Source organism: Podarcis muralis, chromosome 16, assembly GCF_964188315.1.
Source record: "Podarcis muralis chromosome 16, rPodMur119.hap1.1, whole genome shotgun sequence".
Lineage (NCBI taxonomy): Eukaryota > Metazoa > Chordata > Lepidosauria > Squamata > Lacertidae > Podarcis > Podarcis muralis.
This window is the reverse complement of record NC_135670.1, coordinates 18,427,064-18,453,109: the sequence shown is the minus strand read 5'-3', so window position 1 is coordinate 18,453,109 and position 26,046 is coordinate 18,427,064. Positions and strand designations below refer to the sequence as shown.

The 26,046-nt window shown below is 45.2% G+C and overlaps 1 protein-coding gene across 1 annotated transcript in view; it reads right to left on the bottom strand.

The window, feature by feature from the left end:
* Window positions 1-26,046, bottom strand: part of LOC114586810 (SLAM family member 5-like) — a 43,863-nt gene that overhangs the window by 1,428 nt on the left and 16,389 nt on the right. Inside the window, exons 3-10 of the mRNA XM_077920136.1 lie at window positions 23,098-23,445; window positions 21,575-21,841; window positions 18,313-18,357; window positions 14,618-14,728; window positions 13,198-13,236; window positions 8,005-8,054; window positions 4,981-5,073; window positions 1,552-1,641 (exon numbers count right to left, since the gene is read on the bottom strand). Of these exons, the coding sequence (XP_077776262.1) occupies window positions 1,552-1,641; window positions 4,981-5,073; window positions 8,005-8,054; window positions 13,198-13,236; window positions 14,618-14,728; window positions 18,313-18,357; window positions 21,575-21,841; window positions 23,098-23,445 (1,043 nt within the window). The remainder of the gene's footprint in view (window positions 1-1,551; window positions 1,642-4,980; window positions 5,074-8,004; window positions 8,055-13,197; window positions 13,237-14,617; window positions 14,729-18,312; window positions 18,358-21,574; window positions 21,842-23,097; window positions 23,446-26,046) is intronic.

The following is a 26,046-nucleotide window of genomic DNA, read 5'->3' as shown; positions in this document are numbered from 1 at the left end:
TTGCAGAATGATCACCAATTCAGCAATGCACATCAGAATACCAGCTGAGCCCTGTTGGCTGGGAAAGCCAAGGTGGGTCTGCCTAGTCCAGCAGGCTCTTCCTCATAGTGGTGTCTCCGAAATTGCCAAAAGCACAGCATGAGTAGCTATCCTAAGCTGCTGCTCATCCCCAGCAGCCTAGTGGTGAGAGTGTTGGACTAGGACCTGGGAGACCAGGGTTCAAAGCCCCACTTGACCTTGGGCCAGTTACTTCCTCTTAGCCTAACCTACCTCACAGGGTTGTTAGGGGGATTAAATGAGGAGGGAGAGGACCGTGTGTGAACCAAATGTGGACACAACACAGATCTTTGTCCAATCTGATGCCCTGCAGGTGTTTTGGCCAACAACTCCCATCAGCCACAGCCATGGTCCTATCAGTGCCAGCAACATATGGCTGTCCTAGCTCAGACTTATGGGAGTTGTGGTCCAAAATGTCTAAAGGGCACCAGGTTGGGGAAGTCTGCCATAGATGGCGAGCTGAGCCTCACAGATTCAGAAGGAGAAGGATGTGTGTCTGTGAAGGTCAAGAGTTTAATACTGGGATAGTTACAAACCTAAAGGTAAAGGACCCCTGACAGTTAAGTCCAGTCGCAGACAACTCTGGGATTGTAGCGCTCATCTCACTTTACAGGCCGAGGGAGCCGGCGTTTGTCCGCAGACAATTTTTCCGGGTCATGTGGCCAGAATGACTAAGCCGCTTCTGGCACAATGGAACACTGAAACCAGAGCAGCCCATGGAAACGCTGTTTACCTTCCTGCCGGAGTGGTACCTATTTATCTACTTGCACTTTTTGGCATGCTTTCAAACTGCAAGGTTGGCAGGAGCTGGGACCAAGCAACGGAAGCTCACCCCATCATGGGGATTCAAACCGCTAACCTTCTGATCAGCAAGCCCAAGAGGCTCAGTGGTTTAGACCACAGCGCCACCCGCATCCCTAGTTACAAACCTAGGTTGCATTAAAAAAGAAAGCAGCAGATTGAAAATGATGCAACCTGTGTCGATGGGGTAAGTTGAGAATATACGTGTGGCTTCTCTTGCATTGTGAAAGTTCCTTTTTACCACTTTGCAGAACTTATTGCAGCTTGCTAGTCACAAGGAGGGGCAAAGTGGCTGTGAAATGCACTCGCATAGACTATGGGGAATCTTGTTGGGGTCATCTCCCAACCATGGAGAGGCATTTTTCAGACTCCCCCCTTTGCAAGCGTGGGAAGCCAAGGAGCTCATTTCCATTAAAAAAGAAAATGAAAGCTGAGGCTGTTAGGAAAATAAATTTAGCAGCTAAGACCACATTCTGTGCTGTGTTGTGGTGTGACTCCCCCCCATACACACCTGGAGATTCCACTCACATCTTCCCACCCCCACCTTTAACGCAACCACAGATCTTGCAACTTTCTATGCCACCAGCCTTGAGTAACATGTGGCTTTGCAACGGACCCAGCTTCCCCACTCCCCTTTCCAGGCTACAACCCATCTCCACTTGCTAAAAAATAGATGTTTAAAAATCCACGTGCCTCTTGAGGCTTGGTGATCTCTGAGTAAATTGTTTTCTCACTCTTTTCTCTGGTTTTCCGCATCTTCTCGTCATCTGTTTGCAAAGGATTCTGGGAAAGAGAAGAAGAAATTTACGGGGTGGTGGTCAAACAGGCCTTGTGGAGCTGGAACATCACTGGAAAAAGCCCAACTATTGATTGCCATGAATCTCAAATCTGTATCCTGCCAAAGAGGGATCAGGTTTCCTAGGGCAGTTGTCTTTTACCTTCAGATAACAGATGTTGTTGGACCACAACTCCCATCATCCCTGACCATTGACTAAGCAGGCTGGGGATAATAGGAGTTGTAATCCATCTGGGGACTTAAGGCTGAAGAACTGTGCCGTAGGGTGGTTGTGCAAAGAGATGGCCAGCTTCAACGTACTTAGTATTATCTTAGAGAGGGGCTAACCAACATGGTGTCTTCCAGACATGGTGGGCCACAAGTCCCATCAGCCCCAGCCAGCATGGCCAATGGTCAGGGATTATGGGAGTTGTAGTCCACAGCATCTGGAGAACACCACATTGGCTATCCTTGGCCCGCCTTATAGAATGACAAGGAAGAAGAAGGGAATCAGCTCCCCCCCCCCCCCACGCTGATTCCTGATCTAAAGATGGTAAAAAAAATTGTTTGGAAGAGTTTAGGAGAAGATTCTTATGTAGTTTTGGTAGTTGTTTTTAATAAGCTGTTAAACCAAGCTGACCGTAAGAACACAAGACAACCCTGCTGGATCATCTAGTCTAGCAATTTATTCTCACACTGGCCAACCAGATGCCTGCAGAAAACCAGCAAGCAGGACCTGAGCACGAAAACTCTCTCCCCTTCTGTGTTTTCCAGCAACTGATAGTCAGAAGTGTAACTGCCTCTGACTTTGGAGGCAGAGCAGAGCCATCATGGCAAGTAGCTCTTGATAACCTAGTCCTCCATGAATTGGTCTAATCCTCTTTTTAATCCACCCAAGTTGGCGGCATCACTGGCTCCTGCTGGAGGGAGTTCCACGGTTTCTGTGCTGCATTTAAAAGTGCTTCCTTTCAAAACAAAAAATTATGGAAAAGTGGGCTAGACATAAGATATATATTCAACAATACAGTCAAGGTTCACTATCTATGCTAGCATTCGATTGGCGTTGGAGAGAGACTGAGTTGAGAAATAAGACCAAGGGTACATATTGATATAGGATTGTAATGGATAAAATGTAATGAAATATACAATAATAAGAGTACATTCATTTGTAAAAAAAGGAGTATACGACGGGATAGACAGGAAGTCCAAAGTGTTAGTACATATATGATTTTGGAAAAGTTCTTTGTCCTTGTTTTTCCTTTTTCTTTATTTCCTTTCTTAGTATATAAACTTTGTATACATGTTGAAAATTATAGTATAATAAGCCTTGTGATATAATATGATAATGTTTGCTGATGTAACATAAGAACTTTAATAAATAAATAAAATTCTAAATAAATTTTAAAAAATAAAAGTACTTCCTTTTGTCTGTCCTGAATCTTCCAACCTTCAGTCGTTGTCTGTGAGTTCTAGCATTATGAGAGAGGGGGGAAATGCTTTCCCTATCCGCTTTCCCCAGGCCATGAATAGTTTTGTGAATTTCTATCATGCCACCTCTTACTTGCTCTTTGTCTAAACTAAAAAGTCCCATTGCTAATTACTAATAAAATGGTCTGTATTGTTATTAGACCACATTTCTAATGCCAAGAAACTCTATGCCATTTGCAGAAAGTATGCAGCTTTCAGGGGAACTTTTCAGGGGCAAGACAATTTTTGCAGTGGGTTTTTCATGTAGGACAGGAAGGAAGAGGCCCTTGTGCTTCCTGTACCTTGTGCATCTTTGGGGAAGGCCCTTGGCTCATTTGTAGAATACTTGCTGGTGCTGTGCACTCAGAAGGCCCCATGTACAATTCTTGACATCACTGGTAGCATTGGGAATATCCTGTGCCTCAGACCCTGGAGAATCATTGCCACTAATTGTAGACAGTACTGAGTTAAATAGACCAATGGTCTGATCTGATATAAGGCAGCTTCCTGAGTCCCTATCTCTGTGCTCTGAATCATCTAATCTGAAATCATAGCAGAGATGAGGCGAAGTCCAGTCCTGTAATCAGGACACAATCCCTCAGTTTGCTGCAGTGCTTGGGATGAATAATAGAGTCATAGATTTGTAGAGTTGGAAGGAACCCTGCGGATCTTGCCCAACCACCTGCCAAGCAGGAATCTCAGCTAAAGAATCCATGACAGATGGCCATCCAACCTCTTCTTGTGGTTAAGAGCAGTGGACTCGTAATCTGGTGAACCGGGTTCGATTCCCGGTTCCTCCACATGCAGCTGCTGGGTGACCTTGGGCTAGTCACACTTCTCTGAAGTCTCTCAGCACCACTCACCTCACATAGTGTTTGTTGTGGGGCAGGAAGGGAAAGGAGAATGTTAGCCGCTTTGAGACTCCTTCGGGTAGTGATAAAGCGGGATATCAAATCCAAACTCTTCTTCTTCTTCTTAAAAACCTCTAATGAAGGTCCACCACATTACAAAGTTCCACTGTCAAACGGCTCTTAATGTCAGAAAGTTATTCCTTAGGTTTAGTCAAAATTCTCTTTCTTGTAATTTGAATCCAACGGTTCAGGTCCTTGCCTCTGGAGCAGCAGAAAACAAGCTTGCGCCATCTGTCTTGTGACAGATATTTGAGGATGACTATCACATGTCCTCTGAGTCTGCTCTTTTCCAGGCTAAACATACCCAACTCCCTCAACCGTTCCTCATATGGCTTGGTTTCCAGACCCTTGATCATCTTGGTCACCCTCCTTGGCACACATTCCAGCTTGCCAGAACGGGAGACAGGACTACAAGGGTGGCCTGACCAATTTAACCAATTAATTCAAAAAGCTTTGAACATGAACTAAGTCCATTTTGAGGTAGAACTTTGTACTTGAAGATTAACTAGAAACCGTTCATTTTCTTACTTTTTTTTTTTTTTAAAAAAAATACTCTTTATATTCTTTTGACCTTTAAGCTCAAAGAATGTTATGGCTGGGGGAAATAAAAGTAACGCTTCACATTCCACTGTGTAGGCGTTTTGATGTTTCCTCAGTCTTAAGCGTATTTTACACTTTACCGCAGATGCTCATAACATTCTGAAAGCTGAAAAGAAATTGCTGAGGGAGGAACATTTGAACAAACCGTGAATTGAACTGTGAACTGGACACGAACCAAACCCATTCATTTTGTAACAGGACAACCATGAACTGGAGTCAGTTCCTTTTGAGACACATTGTACTTGTACTTCAACTACAACTAGTTTCTTATTTTAAAATGAATTTTCCAAATTTCCTGTTTTCTGTACCAATATTTTCAGATCTGAAGCTCTGTTTTTCTAATGTAGATGGATGGTAGCAGCTTCCTACCTGTTTGGGGAGGTGCACTGTGGTGTAGATGGTCTGAGGCACATCCTTTTTCACCTTTGGTCCTCTCTGCTGTTGGGTTTCCGATGGGGAATTCTGTGAGTGGAAGAGAAAGCTGCAACGTTTACTGGTGCCTGTGACATTGTGGGTTGGAATACATTTAATTAATAATAATAATAATAATAATAATAATAATAATAATAATAATAATAAAGGAGACGAGAGGGATAAGCAGGACATTGTTACGATGGCTTTACCACGACGGGGTAAATTATCCCCAAACTATCAGTATTAACTGTTGTATTTCAAAAAGTCAGACTTCCCCCCCCCTCCAGTCCACCAAAGAAGTGGATAGAGCTGCCCAAAGAAGTAATCATTGCCTGTTTGGCCTCTGTGATCCGGAAGGAGCATGCAAGGAATTCTGGGATATAAGCCATGGATGTGGCCAGAAATGAAGACAAGACAAAGTCACTTATAATTTTTTTAAAAAAAGGCCATGCAGATGTTTATTGCATTTTGGTGACTAAAATATGGTGTGAATGGAAACTCTCAAGTTATGTGTTGCTTTTTTCCCCTTTTTTTCTTTCAAAGTGGATTGCTCCTCATTTGTGGAGCAAATTAAAATCAGATACCCATCACACGTTTCTGAGCTTTTAAGAAGGTGTTTTTAATTTTTTGATAAAATACCTGTGAAATAGAAACTAACACTTCCCCTACCCACCCCTTAGGAAAGTAAAAATACCTTGAGAGACTGGCTCCACCCACAGTTTCCACTGTTACCCGTTTGTGAGGGTGACTTTTTCAAGAATATGGTATTGATGTAAGCAAATGTGAGACAAGGAGTGTTTCGAAGTCCATGCCTGAGATCTTTCGGAAGCACTGAAGCACCTCCTCACAGATCTTCAGTCCTCAAGAGACTAACCCAGCAAAAAGGTGTGAACATGTTGCTGGTATTTTAAGCATGATCAACTACTACTGAGTTGTGCTCAGGGCTTATTTGCTTTTGAAACCTTGCCCCCATTTTGAATTCCATTGTAGTTATCATTTACCACTCATCATATTCACTGTAGGAGGGGGTTGGGGGATGGTGGCACCTAAAGCAGGCATGTCCAACAGGTAGATTCCTGGTAGATCTCTGGCCCATCTCCTTTCTCCTTCCCCCCCAAAAAAACTTTGGCTTCCTAAAAAAAGCTCAACAACTTTGGTCCGACGATGGGTAGATCACTGCCAGTTTTTTTATACTGTGAGTAGATCACAGTCTATTGGGAGGTGGACGTCCCTGGTCTACAGGATCAACAGTGATGAGCAGGACAGGATGTGGGCACTGATACCTTGGAGAGATGCTGCCAGGCAATGATTGGCCTTCACTGACCTGATGCCTTCCAGATGTTTCGGAATACCAACTCTCAACTGCTCCCATTAGGACACCGTTTGGGAAAGACTGGTGTCTACAAGACTGAGCTCAGTGAACCGAGGGTGCACCTGATCCAGTTCAAAACAATGTGCTCTGATCATCAGAATGCATTACCCTTCAGTGCATTCACACCCATTCTTTTGAACCTGGTACACATGAAGTTACCAACAATCTGCTGGTTTCATTCTGAAATGCTGTGCTTTGAAGCAGTTCTAAAGCCAGTTTCGCACTCGTTTCAAAAGTGTTTGAGTGGTGAATCCCAGGAGTATAAAGTTGGAACTGTTTCCTGGGGACGGTGGTCCTACATTTCTGGCGTCAGGGGTGCTTGTGTCATGGAGGAGCACCCCACACGACCCACCCACCCACTGCCTGCCTACTGCAATCCTACATGTGTCTGCTCAGAAGAAAGCCCCATGGAATTCGATGGTGCGTACTCACTGGTAGGTAGGATTGAAACAATAGGGAGTGGGAAGACATGCTAATCTCTGCTCAGTCTCTGCCAACAAGAATGTGGGGAGGGGGATGTTGATCTGTCTCCTTTCACTCACTTTGAGAAGAAGCAAGGCTAGGATCTCCAAGCAGGTACAGTGGAACTCATGAGCAACCCTCCCACAATGGCTATGCTCCACCTCCATGTTCAGAGGCAGCAATGCTTCTGGAAACCAGCTGTTAGCAAACCGCAGGAGGGGAAATTGCTCTTGTGCTCAAATGCTGCTTGTGGGTTTCCCACAGTCATCTGTTTGGCCACCATGAGAACAGGATGCTGGACCAAGTGAGCATCTGGTCAGTGGCTCACCTCTAATGGTGGAGGGAGAGCATAACCATTGCAGCTAGTAGACATCAACAGCTTCCTCTTCCACAAATTTGTGCAATCCTCTTTTAAAACCAGGCAATGTGTGTGCGTGTGTGCGCCAGTCAGAAGAAGGGCTAAGAAAGAGTTTAAGCTGCAGCTCTGTAATGTGTTCACGTAGACTTGTCCTCTCTTAAAAAGTAAAGGTAAAGGGACCCCTGACCATTAGGTCCAGTCGTGGCCGACTCTGGGGTTGCGGCGCTCATCTCGCTTTATTGGCCGAGGGAGCCAGCATACAGCTTCCAGGTCATGTGGCCAGCATGACTAAGCCATTTCTGGCGAACCGGAGTAGCGCATGGAAATGCTGTTTACCTTCCCACTGGAGCAGTACCTATTTATCTACTTGCACTTTGACGTGCTTTTGAACTGCTAGGTGGGCAGGAGCAGGGACTGAGCAATGGGAGCTCACCCCGTCGCGGGGATTTGAACCGCCGACCTTCTGATCAGCAAGTCCTAGGCTCTGTGGTTTAACCCACAGCGCCACCCATGTCCCTTGTCCTCTCTTACTTGGGAGTAAATCCCAAGGTGCTCTTGGCTGCAGACACAGGAAGATGATCACTAGGGGAGTTGTTGAGGTGAAACAGGGACATACAGTGGGCCAAGTGGAAACACATCAAACCGTGATGCTGTGTACCAGGATTTGCAAAATGAAATGGAAATGCAGACAGGAAAAACAGCCTTGTTTACATTTTAACCCTCTAACGTGTACATACCACTTGAGTGGAAAATCCCTCCGTGGCTCAGTTGGCTCAATGGAACTTACCTGGGGAATGTTTTCAATTTGAGAATAAACAGTGTGGCACTCTTTGGATTCTGCAAAGAGAAATCATGTATGTTAACTGAATGGGCCTCCACCCCATTCAGATATGATTTAATTAAGTCATTTTCTTTTATTTTCTCTGTATTTCTGGAGGACTCTCATCAGTGAATTTGGAGTTGTCAGCTGAGGCACTGGCTATTGATTAATGTGTCGATAATCCATTAGAAAATGTATTTTAGGATTTAGTTTTTTAAATGCTGTTAAACGCCAGGAAAGAGGAGCACAGGAGATACATCAAGAAGCAGATTAGCTTTTGCAAAAAAGAAAATTGCAAAAATGTTAAATGTAAGCAGAAATAGCCAATCAATAAGCTTTGCAGTTTAATCATATATATTTTTATTTCACACACACATCACAAAACAGGGAAGGAACATAAATGCAAAATCCTCCATAGGAGATTGTTTATGTTGCAGATGTAAACCAGTTTAAAATCCTCCATCACTGTTATGGACATAAACCAAGGAATCCTGGGAAAAGTAGCTTCATTGAATGGTCAGGCACCTTTCATAAAAAGGCCTCGGCAAATCTAACTACAGGTCCCAGGGTCCTTTGAATGAATCCATTGTGGTAGAGAGAGAAAAGATATTTTGTTCTAGAACCTACAAACACGTCTGTACCAATCTGTTGCTTATTGTCAAGAAAAACAAGAGAAAAGAGCAATCATTTCCAGAATAGTAGTTTTAGGGGGTTTATACTGTACAAAATTCACAGCTTTCAGTCAAAAAGCCCGGCAGCAATGGACTTTCTCTGGGTTTTCCCTCTATAAAGTTCACATTCTTCATAAAACTGCATTATTTACATCACTGCAAAGATTGTTCACTTTTACTATAGATTTGAGCGTCTAGTCTTTTCTTCTTACTGAAGTTTCTGTACCTTCCAAATTAATGTTCACTTTTGTTAATCAAGCGTTTTGTCCAGGGGCGCCGACTTATAAAAAATATTGGGGGGGCCCATACCGGGGAGGGTGGAGCCAACTAGGCTGGCGGGGGGCGGGCGCGGCCGGTGCAGAGAAAGCCGGAGCGGCGACTGCGCTTTGAACCCGCTGTCAGTCAGCCGGGGCTGAAAGGCAGACTTTCTCCCTCGGCTCGTCGTTTGCCCGCCCGCCCGTGCGGGATCCCACCGGGGAGGCGGAGTGCTGAATGCCGTTACAGTTTTATTTTGGGCGCCTCCGGTCTCCTCCTCCTGCTTTTCCCGTGCTCCATCCCCTCGGCGACTTCGCGCTTCCAGCAGAGAAGCTGCGCGCAGCTCCGGGCGGCGGATGGGAAGACCCCCTCGCGGGTTTTTCACGCCTGGAGAGCGCCGGTTCGGAGCGGGTCGCAGTCTCCGCTGTTGCCGGCCGAGCAGGAGCGCCGAAGAACCAAGAGTGGGTGGGGACGAAGGGAGACGAAGCCGGGAAGTGACGGAGGCGACAGAAGGTAGCGGCGCGCATCACCTTCTATCCGAGGTGCGTGGAAGCGGAATGAAGCGGCTGGCAGAGAATCGCCGGGGGGGGGGGGGCGTAATGAGGCCGAACTAATAATTTTCTTAAAATATTGGGGGGGCAGAGCCCCCCCAAACAAATTTTTGAGGGGGCTCGGGCCCCCTCAGGCCCCATGGAGTCGGCGCCTATGTGTATTGCCATTTGTTTTAATTTCTGCCTTTGCTCTGTATTCACACTTTCTACTTCTCTCTCCCCACCCCTCCTTGAGAGCATCTGCCTCCATTGGCTGCATTCACCCATACTTGGATTCTGTTCCTGGAAGGCAGACACTGTATTTTCATCTCTACATGTGTTTTACCAAGAGGAGGGCAAAATTTTTCCAGGTCTCATTTTAAGGCTTTGGAGGAACTCTCGCAGGCACCTACTGGACAACACCTGTAGCATCACAAATAGCAAGTCATGTGGGTTGCATCCAATGTTAGCCATACTCAGTGTAAACCTATTAAAATTAAGGGACCTAAGTTACTCGTGCCCATTAATTTTTATGGGCCTACTAGAACTTAGTTGGATATCACCCACCTTGCTTGCACAAAGTTTGGTTTAACAAGACTACTTTTACTTGTACTTTACTTTTAGTATTAGTCCTTCTAAGCAGAGCACTTCTTCATTCATCATCATCATCCTCATCATTATTATTAAAATTTCTACTGCACAGGATGGCAAACCACGAAGTAGCAAAACAATACAATTGACAATAAAATAAAAACCTATTTAAATCATTTAAAAAACACTAATAAGATGTAAAAAAAATATATTTTAAAACACATAAGCACTCATGACATATCACCTTTCCAGGTAAAAAGAATACCCAAACATTTCTCTAGAAATTAAGTACGTAGGTAATTTTTTCTCTCTTTCTTTCCTCTCCTGCATATCCCACGGCCCTGAAACACACTCAGGAGTCACTGTGTGAGAGGAATGCAAGTATGGATTCTCCCCATTGTACATTCTCAACATATGAACTGATAAACCATCATAGAACCATGGAATTGTAGAGTTGGAAGGGGCCATTTGGGCCACCCCTAACGGTCCAACCTCCTGCATTGCAGGAATCCTTTGCTCAATGTGGGGTTCAAACTCACAACCCTGAAATTAAGAGTCTCATGCTCTACCAACTGAGCCATCCCAGGAATGACCAAAAACAACTAAGAAGAACATTGGAGAACGGGGACTGAACCCGCAACCTTGGCGTTATCAGCACCATGCTCTAGCCAACTGAGCTATCCAGTTGATGGCAAAAGACAAGAGGGAGTCAGTTGCCAAGCATGAAATTCTGTCAGTTTCCAGTTTTCCCTTGTCAGTTCTAATGAGAGGCAAAGAGCCTTCAGCTAATGTATAAGAGCTTGCGTTTGTGTTTGAAATTTATCTAACTATGCTAAGATAAATTAAATAGAAACACTTGCAAAATAACAGCTAGGCAAAGGATTTAAATATGTGAAGTTACATAACAACATGTTAAAGTTAAGATGAAAAGAGATAAAGATGTTAAGAGGATTAAGTAAATGTTATGAGATATTATCTTGGAAAACCGTTACAATGATATATAATGAAATTCAGTCAAGGGAATTTGAGGAATTCATTTAACAATGATACTAAGATTGGGCCAAGTTCAGTCATGATTTATGTTTGTTTGTTTAAAAATTTGGAAAATTAATTTTAAAAAGGGGAAAAAAGGAAGCTTGCGTTTGTGTGTGTGCTGAGTGGTGATCCTGGCCCAAGGATGGTATAAGACCCTCTCGGATGGGGCCTAACTGAGCAAATTAGGGAACAGAGCTGTCATCTGATTAAAGGACTCTTTAGTTGATTAATCATGTTAGTTGCTTATTGTCAAGAAAAACAAAGAGCAATCACTTCCAGAATAGTAGTTAGTTGATTAATCAAATGATGTTTCATTAAATCTGCACATAAATAGAACACTACTGAAAACAGGGAAAGCCCTTGCCATTAGAGGATGCACACACACACACACACACACACACACACACACACACGGGTCTCAAAAGTGTCAACACCTTAGCAGAGGCCTTCCCATGTGTGCAGGGAGAGAGGGAAGGCAAGAGGGGATGCCAATTCTAAGGTGTTCTTGTACAGCGTTGGTTCAAAATGATCAGATATCCAATTCATTTAGGGCGTTTTTGAAGCTGACCCGTAGACTTTTTAAACCGATTAATTGGCAAAATGCTGCAGCCTGAATAAGGAGGGCTGGTGGTCAGCGGACAGTGTAGTCACACACCAGCCAGGACCCACAGCAGAGATAAGTGTCACACTCCGAGGAAGAAATGGGTGATTCCCTCAGAAACCCAGTGAAAGCATTGGTACTGGGGCAGGGAGGGGGGGGGGAGGGAAGGAGCAGAGCACCAGCTGTTGCATTTTATCATGGTTGTTGCCATTACAATAAAAAAATTTCCATCTTCTCCTCACAACAACCCTGTGAGGTAGGTTAGTCAAAAGATACCGAATGGCGCAATGTGAGCAGAGGGGTGATTTGAACCTGGTTTCCCTAGCCCTAGTTCAACACTGTGACTGGCAGGTTTAACAGGAGCCCAAGCGAGTCGCACTCAGCTCCTGCCAGTGGGACGGCAAAAGGAGAAGGGGGTGCATGCTGTGAGGGAGCAAGGGAGCCCCGAGTCAGAAAGGGAAGGTGGCAGCAAGGTGGTGGGGACATCCTGTTTCAAACAGTGTGCAGAAACTCGTAGCCGGCTCTGGGGAAAGGCTGGAGGGGTGCGTGTGTGTGCAGAGGGCCCCTCGCCTCACTCAGGGATCTGTAGCACCACCTGCCAAGTAATTAGGAGACATATTTCAACCTGGGATTGAAAGTCTACATCGCCGATCATCACATCTATTAATTGTTCGCTGCTCAAAGCAAAAAAGCGTGCTTTGAAACTGTCCCACTTGATAGAAACGAGAGCAAGTTTAAACGGACTGGCTGAAGTGTGCAGAGACCAGTTGCAAAAGCCTGCTGCACCACTCCTCCACAATTATTCTAGGCACTCCAAGGAACCTAAGAAGCTGGCTGCTGGATCAGGCCAAAGGCCCGTCTAATCCAACATCCTGTTCTCACAGTGGCCAACCAGATGCACATTATGGGAAGCCCGTGAACAAGCCATGGGTGCGACAGCCCTCTGCCTACTTCCGACCCTCAGCAACAGGGATTCAGAGACAGGCTGCCTCCAGGAATTTGCTTAATCCCCTCCTAGTAGCCACTAGCCCAGTGAAGGACATGAATTACCATATTTTTTGCTCTATAAGACGCACTTTTCCCCTCCTAAAAAGTAAGGGGAAATGTGTGTGCGTCTTATGGAGCGAATGCAGACTGCGCAGCTATCCCAGAAGCCAGAACAGCAAGAGGGATTGCTGCTTTCACTGCGCAGCGATCCCTCTTGCTGTTCTGGCTTCTGAGATTCAGAATATTTTTTTTCTTGTTTTCCTCCTCCAAAAACTAGGTGCGTCATGATCTGGTGCGTCTTATAGAGCGAAAAATACGGTAATTAGGCATTTTGCGGCAAAGTACTATCCTTTGTCTGCCTGTCCTGAATCTTCTGCAAATCTATTTCACATGGGATGACTACAAATTCTAGGATCATGAGAAGAGGAATTGCCCACTTCTATAGGGGTCGGATGGGCACTGTCAAAGCAGGAAGGGGCAGCTGTTTTACCTGACTGACGTGCAGAATCCAGCTGTTTCCTGTGGGAACCTTTGGAAAGGGGAAAAGAAAACAAAGTGAAAAAGGGGAAGTGAGCAGAACAAAAGCAGGCACAGATGTCTTAATGCTGATCTCCCCTCCCTTCAGCGATTTGCTGCAGGGCTGTTTTTCATGCAGGAGCCTGTGGAATAGCCACTGGTGCCAAGTAGCACTGAGCTTTGTACAACTATCCCTTTGTTGGTAAGTGTTGCCAATTGACCAGGGTGAAAGAAAATCCTGCTTGGTCTGCTATCGTATGTTGGACACAGATACCAGCCAGTAAAGCTGTTCACTATCTGCAGAGCAAGGAGATGCAACGGGGAGAGGAGCAAGGTCTGGTAAAAAGAGCTGGCAACCCTAGCAGGGACAGCACTTTCACACTTAGGCAGGAAAGGAGAGGAAGACCTTCCCCGTCCCCCCGGGGGCCGTGGCACCCACAAATCCAAGCGCTGATTGTGCCAATCGCAGGGACTTCGCTGATTCCCCTAGTCAGACTGCATATGGCTCAATGGAGTCAGCAGGTGGACCAAGATGTATAGAACCAGTTCAAATGTGTGATGGAAATGCAAAAGGAAGGAATGTACTTTTTATCATATGTGGTGGTCATGTGGGGTGGTAAAAGCTTTCTAGGAAATGATATATAATGAATTGGGGGGGAAATGTTTAAGATAACCTTTGTTAAAAAAACCCAGAAGCTTTTCTGTTAGGAATCATAGGTGTGGAACTACCAAAAGAAAAGATTGTTTATGTATGCAAACAGCAGCAAGGATGCTCTTAGCCCAGAGATGGAAAGAAGAAAAAGTACTGAGTGGCAGACCAAGCTGGTGGGATATGCCAAAATGGCAAGATTGACGGGAAAGACCAGAAACCAAATATTTGTGAAAGACTGGAATAACTTTTAAACATATTTGAGAGACCACTGCAAACAGTTGAAATCATTGGCAGGAATTACAATGACACTTGTAAAGTAACAAGAATTTTGGATGCTATGGATATTTAATAGATGCAGGAATAAAATTTAGAAATGGAACCCAGGGTGGGAGGGAGGGAGGGAGGGAGGAGGTCTGCAGGTTCGAGAGAACCTTTTCTTTTTGAATTGTTATGCTTCTTAATTTCTATGTAAAACTAATAAAAAATATTACATATATAAAAAAGAGATTAGCCCAATGGATGGCTGATGGGTGTCAACTGCTCTGGGCCGTGATCAAGAGTGGCCTCTCTCAGGGCTACGTCTCCGAGTGGTTTAACAATCAATCCTTCTTCCCAGAGAACTGTATCTCTGTGAGGGCTAGATGACCAGCTTTACAATTCTATGATTCTCTTAGTTTAGATTCGTTCACTTTTTCAACAGGGAATTTTAAAGCGGTTCAGATAGTTGTGTGAAACCCCTTACCTCTTTTCTTCTTCCAACACACAAAAAGTCCAGTGCAGGTGATGGTGATTACAACTACCACTGCAAAGATAGACCCTATGACCGTAGAGGTGCTGCCAATAGGTTTGTCTTCTTAAACAAACAAACAAACAAACAAACAAACAAACAACAATATAATTTAGTAATTCCAGTAGTAATGATAGAATTGTGAAAACATTGCTGAAGCTAATTCACAAGGGCTTTGCTAAGCCTACTTAAATTGCATAACTTTTTTTCTGAATAAACCTATTCTTATGTCAGCAACTCATTCACTGTAATAGCTGATCTTTAGCTTATGCTTTAAAAAAATAAAAGAACACCCCCACCACCTCTGATTTAGGCTGACAAAGGAATGTGGCAGATGAAATTAGGTGGAGGACAAGCAGTGCTTTTTTTAAAAAAATGTTTAGGGTACTCTCATTTTCCTACTCATATTGAAATACTGCCCCTCAATGAGGCCAAACTTAGATTCACAAAATGTTTAGGAGTATGCGCACCCCTCCATCCCTCTAGAAAAAAGCACTGAATAAAAGTAAATAACTGCCATACAAAGAAGGAAAATATGCTGTGACATCTCAAACCTTTGACAGCACCTTTGGATTATAGCCCAACACCCCCAGTCTACAAAGGGCCCACCTTTTGGCACAAGGTGCCATTTTGCAAAGGTGCCAACATTTTTTTATTGGAAGTCTTTAAAAAAATTTTTTTAAGTATTATTGTACTATAGAGTACACATAATGAAATTTAATACATAAAATAACACGGCTGTGGAACAAGAAAATAACATCCATTGTGAAGGGAGAAATCACCTTTGCTTATAAATGCTTCATGACACACAAAAGCTTGGCAGGTGAACCCTGCACAGGTACAGCTGAATCTGTTGATTATGGTTTCTCTCAATTTCTTCTTTTTCCAATCTTTTGTTTGCCTCATAGCAATAATTTTAAAAAGTGCAGTGCATAAGCATTTGTGTGCATTTTAGGGCACATCAGTCTTACTATATGTATTTTTGTACACAATTTGGCCCAGTATACACATTTTTGTATTGTTATGGAATAATACCCTGGGTCCCTTACAAGCCTGTGATCATGTGTATGGGAGGCTAGAATCTATAGGTGGAACCTTGCTGAAACCTGTCAGGCCAGTTCCTTTGCATCTTTAAAAAGTAAGCTCCGTTGCCATAGAGACAAATGGGTGGGCTTTCCCCCACTGTACCTGGCTGAATGCCAGATCATCCTAGGATGGAGAACGATAAGGTAAGGGGGCTGTGTTTGGGAGAGTTATGTGTGAGAGTTGGCTGATGCTGGTATCTATAGAGACATGTCTTGCTCTGTGTTGGACTTTGGGGGTCCTGTGAAACCCTAATGCATAGCTGTCAACATTTCCCATTTTTAAAGGGAAATTCCCTTATTCTGAATAGGATTCCTCGCAAGAAAAGGGAAAAGTTGACAGCTGTGCCCTAATGAGGAAGCAAGATCTGTTGTGGGGTTTATGCTGTAAGCCACTCTTGCCTATGCTCAGGTTGTATAGATGTGTAAATAGAACCATATATCCTAAAGATACCACTTCTCGCATTTGTAGCAGGCTTTCTGGTGGTATGGAATGCCCACTGACATCGCCTGCTAGCCTTGCAAGCTCACAGAGGAAGAAGGTCCATGGATCATCTTTCTCTAGGCATGCAGGGTAAGGAATAGGCACAAAGAAGGTACAGTGGTACCTCAGGTTAAGTACTTAATTTGTTCCGGAGGTCTGTACTTAACCTGAAACTGTTCTTAACCTGAAGCACCACTTTAGCTAATGGGGCCTCCCGCTGCTGCCGCGCCGCCGGAGCACGATTTCTGTTCTCATCCTGAAGCAAAGTTCTTAACCTGAAGCACTATTTCTGGGTCAGCGGAGTCTGTAACCTGAAGCGTATGTAACCTGAAGCGTATGTAACCCGAGGTACCACTGCAAATGGTTTGTTAATGGAATAGCTTTGCCTGGTGAATTAAGTACTGCCATTTACATGTTCGAAGAGGGTGCCATAGAGATGATTGGGTCAGAATCCATGACATCCTAAGGATGGAGAACAGCAGGTCAAGGGAGGCTGTGTATGCAAGAGTGAGAGAGAATGGTTGGCTGATGCTGGAAGCTGGAGACACAGGCATGTCTGTTCTGTGCGGGACCCAAAGTTCTGCTTTGGGGCTTCGCTGAAATCCTAATGGGAAATCAAGATCTTTTGGGGGTGTTGATGCTGTGAGTCCTTACATCCTATGCTGAAGTTGCATATATGTGTAAATAAAATCATATATCCCAAAGAAACCATGGTTTCCACTGACCTTCATTCCAAGGAAACCAAAACCTGGGTAAGCACAGGAACCCCTGCTTGAAGACTGGGGTGTGAGGAACAGCATTTAATGTAGCATAATAGAGTCTCAGGGGAAACTGGAGATTGAAGGGGGGCAATTTGGTGGCAGCAGGTAAGAGTTAATGCTCCCTCCTTTTTAACTAGGTTAGGAGAAGGCTCTTGTCTTGCTCGACCAATGGACACCCTCTTCCTGGTAGTAGTGGTGGTATAGAGAACCCCATGTGGTATAAGTCACAGAGATGAAGAAGAATTACAATTTGGGAGGGTGGGGGGGATGCAACAAGGGACAGAGGGTGGGCACAGAGCTAGCCAATCTCCATGGAGGCCACCATCTTGCTGGGTTCACGGTGAGAAGCAGAGGGGCTCAGAGTAAGCAACAAGCAACGGGTGGAACCAATGAGAAGTCAATGGCAAGTAATGTTGACTAATTGGACTGAGGGGGGGGGAAATGGCAACTGGGTGGGAGGGGGAATGGAATGGAGAACATGTGGAAAAAGAAGGGAAAGAACGAGACACATAGATACTAGAAAGGACAGAATGAATCATCTCATAGTCTGGATAGGCCATTTCTTGGTTCATGCTACTAAGTTCTTTCTAACTGCATCCCCAGGGATGGAAGTGAGCGCTCCCCACAGAAACAAATGGAGAAATCCTAGAAGAGAGTGGCTAGCTTATCTTTAACCTCTTCTCATATGACTCTTCTCTGCACCCCCCTCCCCGGAACACACGTGGCCCAGCTGTTTGGGCGATGCCAGAATTAGCTTCATAGTATCGCGCAGGGCCTGAGCTCTAAGCTTTATCAGAGATGTCAACACATCTCCTGTGCCTGCTGTTTCCTGAGCATATTAAGGCAGACCAGTTGGCTGCATTTGAAAGATAATATTCTCGGATGCAGTTTTCCGTTTCTTGTACAAGCATTTAACTGTATCCCCCCCCCCCATACCTAAAATAACGAACAACGGACAAGCACACACAAAGCACTCCAACACAATGGCTATGCATAAAGGCACAGAAAAGCTAACTATATTGTTCATTACAGTTTATCCCATCAAATTACAGTATGCCACCTGGCATGACACAAAAGATTCCATGTAAATGTCATCTTGAGGAAGGCATTTATCCATGACCACAAGTTACATTGGCTAGAGATTCTAACTCCTGGCCCCTGTCCTGTATCTAACAACATGTGGCTGAATTGGCTTACTTGGGGATATTTGCACCCTGTTTTCTGCTCTGGGGACTGACCCCCTTGGGACAGAAGGCAGCACAAGACTTTCCGAAGATTTAAGTGAAGGGGCACAAACAACAAAGAACAGGGAGTGGAGCTCACCAGTCTGCGGGGGGGACCACATCCCAGGTGTCGTCGCTTGGTGCTCTGCACGAGCCGATGGGACAGGGAGCGAGTGCGAGAGAGCAGATTGGAAAGAGAGATCAGGCAAATTGGCAAAGATTTGGAAAAAGATTTCTGTGCACCTTGCACCGGAAAACTGCCTTTGGAAGGAACGTTACTGTTCCATTGAAGTGTCTGTGTTGCTTAGTTAGGATATGCTGATCAGCAATTTGAGCTCTTGGGATTTCTGCTAGGGCCTTAGAGAATGCCTGACCTCCCCCACTGCAATAAAAGCCATAAAATATTGGGGTTTTTTTGTTTCTGACTACAAGTCAGCCTAAAGCCTAGACCAGGGGTCTGCAACCCGCGGCTCCGGAGCCGCATGTGGCTCTTTTACACCTTTGCTGCGGCTCCGGGACGGATACTAGCGAGGGGAGGAGGCGCATTGTGCGCCCTGACACTTCCCACTGTGGCGGGTGCTGTACTGGCTGTGATATCGCATGGGGGCGGTGCGTGTGCTAGTCACGCACCGTCCCGACGTCACCTTCCCGCCCGCTGTCAGATCGGAGGGCAGCGGCGTGCATGCTTTAAATGTCGCAATGGTTTTGCGGCTCCCATGTTGTTGTTTTCTTCGGAAACGGGTCCAAGTGGCTCTTTTTGTCTTAAAGGTTGCAGACCCCTGGCCTAGACCTAACCCGGTCTCAGGGTCCTCAGAGAATGAACCAGGCAGGACCTCCTGGAATCAGTGTGAAGAGCAGGGAGTTGTCAAACTGTAGAGGCAGCCCTCAGACCTTGAAAACATTGGTGCCAAAAAAATGCAGGCTTAAGAGCATTGATGTAGCAGGTTTCTACAGACCCAGAGTTGTTGTGTAGCTTGCAAATATGGGGTCTACACATGAGTAAGCATCTACACAGATTCACATACTCCTTCCCTGTCCTTCATCTAGGCAAGCAAGGCCACATTCACATCATATATATAAAGCACACAATAGCCATGGCTTCCCCTAAAGCATTCTGGGAGCTGCATTTCAATGAGGGCACTGAGAGCTGTGGGGAAGGCCCTTATTCCTCTTGCAGAGCTACGCTTTTGTGTGGTGGTTTAAGTGCCAATCCCTCTTCACGGGGAACTGTGGGAATTGTAGCTCTGGGAGAGGAATTGGGGCCTCATAACAACCCTCAGCACCCTTCACAAACAACAGCTCCCTGAAAGCTTTGGGGGGGAAGCCATAACTGTTTAAAGTGGCATGGTGTGAATGTGGCCCAAGAAGCACCATTGAAGGGCACGTTTCAGTCCCTCGAGGACAATGCAAAGCAGGGCTAGCGAAGGATGTGGCCTGAGGAAGAAGGGGTGTGTGGCTGGTTTTGTGTGGGGAGGTTCCTAAGGGCTTGGTAGAGAGGCTTGTGTCTGCACCTGGCCCCCAGGCCTGAAAGGACCCATCTAGGTGGACATCCTGTGTCGTATTGGCTGCATTATTTCCATTTGCAGGTGGAGGGTCGCAGCGTTCGCAGCTCTTCTGTTACTTAAGAAAATAAGCCCCCTAATGGTATTCACTAGCCTGTCGAGTAGAGCAGTCACAGCCAAGCTTCTGTTTGTGGGAAGGGGCCTTTTTAAAGGGGTATGCATGAATCATGTGTAAACCCCCCACCCTCCATTGCAGGTAGCACAGATATAACATCCGCTCACAGGAAGTAGCTAGCTAGCGAGTTCCTCACTCGCTCACTCGCTCTTGCATGCATGACACATACACATACAAATTTGAGCGTGACTGTAAAACACCCACACTTCCTTTTTCAGCGTAATCGCCTTGCTTGGTTTAGCTGAGCTACTTGAGTCTTAGATGAGCCTGTTTCTGCTTTATCGAACCCTGGCTGCTCCCACTGCCTAGGCCCCAAGGCAACCCAACAGGTGGAATGGTGGTTTAAATTAGGATCTGCCCCCTTTTTGCCCTGATGCACCTGAATCTCACTCACTCACAAGCTACACCACACACTTATATTCCTGTAGAGCTCTTGAGTGTTCCGTTCTCTTTATTCTGGTATTTTACCAGTCATCTCATGGGTGGGTGTGAGGTGGTTTCTCTAATTATTTGGCTGTCAATTTGTTAGGTTTTCTTGTAGTGAGGACACATTACTCCCTAATCTGTGCTTAGTGAGAGAAGCTTTATCCCCCATCTTTACCTTTGGCAGAAGGAGGGAAGCTTTGTGGGAAATTTGGTATCCCCCATGAGCAGTGGACTCCCATTTGTTAGAGGCTTTGAAACAGAGGCTGGATCAGTACCTATTATAGCTTTGTCACAGTGCACCAGTGTCCTGCACCAACAGGAATTGAACCAAATCGTATTCTGTGATTCTAGAAATGAAATAACTCCAGATTCCCCATATGGAGATTCTGATCATTTATTCCTTTCATTATTATTTTTTAAAAGCAAGTTTCTAGTCCTTAATGTTATATGTGTGGGCAAAGGCCTGGTGAAATCTAAGGATACTAGTTAAGAGTTCTAGTGATTTGTGAGGGAAACTTTGCCCCATCCATGATTAGAAAAAGCTAAATGAATTATGCAAATGCTAGCACTGCAATACATTTGTTGTTGTTCTCATTGTCATGTTGCATACCAGTTGCAGAATTATTGTTGCTGTGGGGTTTCTGTTTATAAGCTAAAACAGCCAAATCCCTTCAAGGCTGAAATGTTTCACAATGGAGGTTTTGCTACCTTCCCTGTGTCCTCAGTCCTCCCAGCTAGGTCACCTTCAAACAGGTTTGTAAGCCTAGGCATGACTCTACATAGAAAAAGAATGGAGAACTGTCTTTCTAGGCCTCTTTTAAATAGATAAAAAGTTTACCACTGCAAATTTCTTGTTAGTACACCTCAACATTTCTAATTCCACAAAACCAGTTGGGATGCTTTGCTACCTTTTCTGAGTCTTTGCCCCCATCAGACTTGCCCTTGCCCTGCTGCTTTCTCCTGAGGAAACTTGATCTTTATTGAAGAATTATAGCAACCACCAATCAAATTTTCTCCAGATTAACATTTGCTCCAATTTATTGCTAAAGAGTAGGTTTTCCAGGGGATAGCAGCTGGGTAAGGGCAAAACTGGACGTGTGCCTAGACTGCATGGGAGAAGTGGAAAACAGCTCTGATCCCTATTTCTAGGCAGAGGACAAGCACAGGTCTGGATCAGCATGTCATTAACAAAAGGATTGCAAGACTAGCTTAAATAGAGGCATAATTCTGCCAAGAGAAAAATGAAGAGCAAATCTTACCACTGCAAATTTTCAGGAAAGACACTGTCTTGGATGCATCGCTAACAGGATTCTCTACTGTGCAAGTGAAGTTCAAATCATTGCCTTCTAAATTGTGCCTGGTGACAAGAGATCTCCCAGTGGATTCACTCTTGCTGGCTGGGGCCCAGCTGAACGTGGCATCATCTTCCCAGCTGCCTGCAGAGCAGTTCAGCTGCAGAGTTCCATTCCCACCATGATAATCTTTTCGGTCACAGACAATCTCCAGGTCAGCCTCCAATAAACGCTCTGAACAGGAAGGGAGAGAGACATGGTATACAAAAGGGCAATAATCAGCAGAAAGGCAAATGAGGCAGTTGCAAATAAATGGAAAGGGAAGAAAAAACAGCAGCAAAAGCATAAGAAAAGTTTTTTATTTAGAACGGAGATAAGAAACAAAATATGAGAGATTATTTCCTTCCCTACAGACTCCCTTGAAGATCAGTAGAGACTCTATATGTACTTCCATTTCCCTCAAACATTGAGAGAGTGTGTGTGTGTGTGTGTAGCCCAGGATGGGGCATTCTTTGAACTGGACCCTGAGCTATGGAATTCTCTCCCTGCCTGGCACCTTCAGGGCAATAATTAGCAGAAATGGCAAACGAGGCAGCTGCAAATAAATGGAAAGGGAAGAGAAAACTGCAGCAAAAGCATAAGATTTTTTAATTATTTAGTTAGAATGGAGATAAGAAACAAAACGTAAGAAATTATTTCCTTCCCTACAGACCCCCTTGGATGTGAAGATCAGCAGAGGAGATCTTATCTGTACTTCCATTTCCCTCAAACATTTGGGGGGGGGGGTGTGGCCCAGGTTGGGGCGTTCTTTGCACTGAGCTATGGAATTCTCTCCCTCCCTGGCACCTTCATTATATACTGTTTCTATCATATGCTCAACACACCCATTTTTACCTTGGCTTTTGACACCTCATATGTATTTCGGGCCCATCCTAATCTGCTACATTTAAATTGTTTTACAGTACTGTACTTGATTTTAAAACCTTGTAATCTGTCCTGGGCGTTATGGTAAAGGGCAGGAAATAAATACAATATAATATGCCTGGCAGAGTGGGAATTCTATGCCAAAATACCCCACACTGTGGTGTTCATCCCTTGTTGTGGAAAGAGGTGAAAGTGGTGTGATGGAGCCATTCTAGCTCTTGTGGGGTGCACCATCACCTCAAAAACCTGTTAGGCTACAGCTGATAATGAGACATAATCTTGAGATCTTAGTAATGGGGATGGGCCCTGGTGGGGTTTTTTTGTGGGGGGTCTGGATAGAGTTCCATATTGTGTTGTATGAAGTACCATTTTAATTCTCCTTGCAGGCCTCATCAGTGCAGAAGGGCCCTGGTGTGGATGCAGGCCCAGAATTATTTTCACAGGTTCAGGGACTGAAGGAGAGATGCTCTATTATCATTTGCGACTCCACATGAAAGCCAGTTCAAGGCTTAAGGTGCTTCAATCAGAGCCCCATCCTGGGTGCCTGAAATGTTTAGAATACTTACTATACACCCTCAGGGGAAAGATCTCACTTATTGGATCTTTGTCTTCTGCTATCCTGATTTGTGCTTTGTATGTGCCAGAATCCTCTTGACTTAGATTATTGATTTCTAACGTCTTGCAGTCCTCAGAGACACTCAGCCGCCCTCTATATGCTAAAAGTTGGTCATTGAGTTCACATCTCTCTTCTGGATCCTTTCGTGGAATCGCTACCACAAAAAGTTCAAGATCCTGCTTTCCTTTAGTTCTAAGCCAGGTAATCTTTTTGAATTGTTCTGAAGTGTTCAGCAGGAAAGTTGCAGATTGTCCAAGAATTCGTTTCATTTTCTCAGCATTTTTTTCACCAGAGGAAGCTGCATGGTCAAGAAAATAAAGGAAGAAATGGTCAAGAAACACTGAAAGTTGCATTATGTCAAGTCAGACCACTGGTCCATCTAGCTTAGTATTGTCCACACTGACAGGCAGCAGCTCTGCAGGATTCCAGCTAGGCTTTCTCAGCCTTCCTGGAACTTGCCAGGGATTGAACTTGGGACCTTTTGCATGCAAAGCAAATGCTTTACCACTGAGCCACAGCCCTTTCCCAATTGTACCACACCATCCCAGTGACCCATTTCAGTATCTGAAAGCAGATTCCCTGAAAAATCTGCTGGGTTCTGATCTGTCTGGTCTCCTGTGATTTTTTATTCCGCTCTCCCCAGCACGGTTAATGTACATTTGGCAGAAAGGACCTTTGCAGACAATGTACAGTGGTGCCCCGCAAGACGAATGCCTCGCAAGACAAAAAACCCGCTAGACGAAAGGGTTTTCCGTTTTTCGATGCACTTCGCAAGACGAATTTCCCTATGGGCTTGCTTCGCAAGACGAAAACGTCTTGCGAGTCTTGCGATTTTTTTCGCTCCCCCCCTTTTTCTAAGCCGCTAAGCCTTTAATAGCCGCTAAACCGCTAATAGCGCTAATCCGCTAAGCCGCTAATAGGGTTGCTTCGCAAGACGAAAAAACCGCTAGACGAAGAGACTCGTGGAACGGATTATTTTCGTCTTGCGAGGCACCACTGTAATTATTGTTATAGGATTGGGAGCTTGGCTTGGATGATATTGTTGCACACCACCCCGATGTCTGAGCGGTGCTCCCCACTTCCAGATAACCTGAGACAGGGTGGGCAATCTGGCCCTCCACACTCAAGCCTGTGATCATATGATGGGAACTGAACGCCAGCAATTCCCCAGCGCTGTCCCAAGATGTGTGTTCATTGTCTGTGTGGCAGACTGTCCTTGTAGACCCTGAAAGGCTCTGTGCCGCCTGCCTTCCAATGGCAGAGCCCAGTGATGCCCTCCCAAGGGGGGTGGGGACGGACGGACTGAAATTAATGCAGCCCCACAGCACCCTGAGGCTGAGTTTGCCAAAGGCTTTGTGGCAGCACTGGCAGCCTCTGGGCTCCCCTTTGCCTTTAAGGCTGCAATCCATGCCTGCTGAAATTGATCACGCCAGTCTTTGAAATAAACAAGGAGAGGACTTTAATATTTGCTTACCTACGTATTCAGGGTGAAAAAATTCAGGGTGAAAAACTGACTCAAGTGAAGGTTAAGATGTTCCCTAATCACCCCACCTTTTCATATTCCTTTCTCCAGTTTGCAATCCAATCTGCATTCCCTCCCCCTCTTTCTTTTTCTTTTTCTTTTTTGGTTAGGGCTTTGTTTCTGCTCACATTCAACCAGGGGCCATACAGTGAAGATGTCACATAGTCTTAAAAGTCCACCAGATGTAATGTTGGTTTTTCTGAGTTGGACCCTGAGGGGAAGAATGAATTTGTGCTCCCTCTCCATCCCATGGACTGCTGTTTGGCACTTCAGTTGCAAAGCTAGGGGATATTTGGGACCCCTCTTGGGTTGCCCTTCTGGTCATGTGATAAATAAATTAGGTAAAGGGACCCCTGACCATTAGGTCCAGTCGTGACCGACTCTGGGGTTGCGGCGCTCATCTCGCTTTATTGGCCAAGGGAGCCGGCGTACAGCTTCTGGGTCATGTGGCCAGCATGCCTAAGCTGCTTCTGGTGAACCAGAGCAGTGCACGGAAGCACCGTTTACCTTCCTGCCGGAGCAGTACCTATTTATATACTTGCACTTCGTGCTTTCGAACTGCTAGGTTGGCAAGAGCAGGGACCGAGCAATGGGAGCTCACCCCATCATGGGGATTCGAACTGCCGACAATTCCATAATGAATATCCCAGGCAGACAACAAAAGAAGCAGGCAGGGGGAAGGGTGTGTGTGTGTGTGAGAGAGAGAGAGAGAGAGAGAGAGAGTTCTAAAATCTCATCTTTTGCAAGTTAAAGAGAACTGTTGCCAAATGAGTATGTGATTACACAAAAGTGCTTCTCAACTGGAAACTTATCACTTCCTCCTTGCCCTATGACAAGAGGAAGCAGCATTCCTGCATTACGAAAGGGATGGTGCATAAACAATCCAGTTATTTAGACTCCCCTGCACCAATTATAGTACCCCCAGGGCAGTTTCCAGAAAAAAACAGTTACAAAAGCATGCATTGGTAAAAAAACAAACCCAGCCTAAGATAGGGGTGGGAATCTTCGTGGCCCCAAGGGTCAGATCAGGATCATTCTCATGGACCAAGTTTGACAGGTGGGCAGGGCTGCTCAGCTGCCAATCACATTTTGCAATTATGACACCACATGAGTGGCAGGTGGGTGGGGCGTCCATCTGTCAAAATCCCTTGTGCTGTTCTGCACGTCTCCCTGTGCTCCACCTTTTAACCCTCTGAAGACATACGCAAGGCCAGTGAGGGAGCTAGTCATTGCAACACAAAGTACTACACACACGTTCCACTTTACAAACACAATGCATTCCCTGGAAATTGCTCGTTAGCTGAGCGTGTGTCTAATGAGTCAATGACTTCCATCCGCCTAGCCAGTCAACAATTTCCACTGACAAAAATTTCTGAT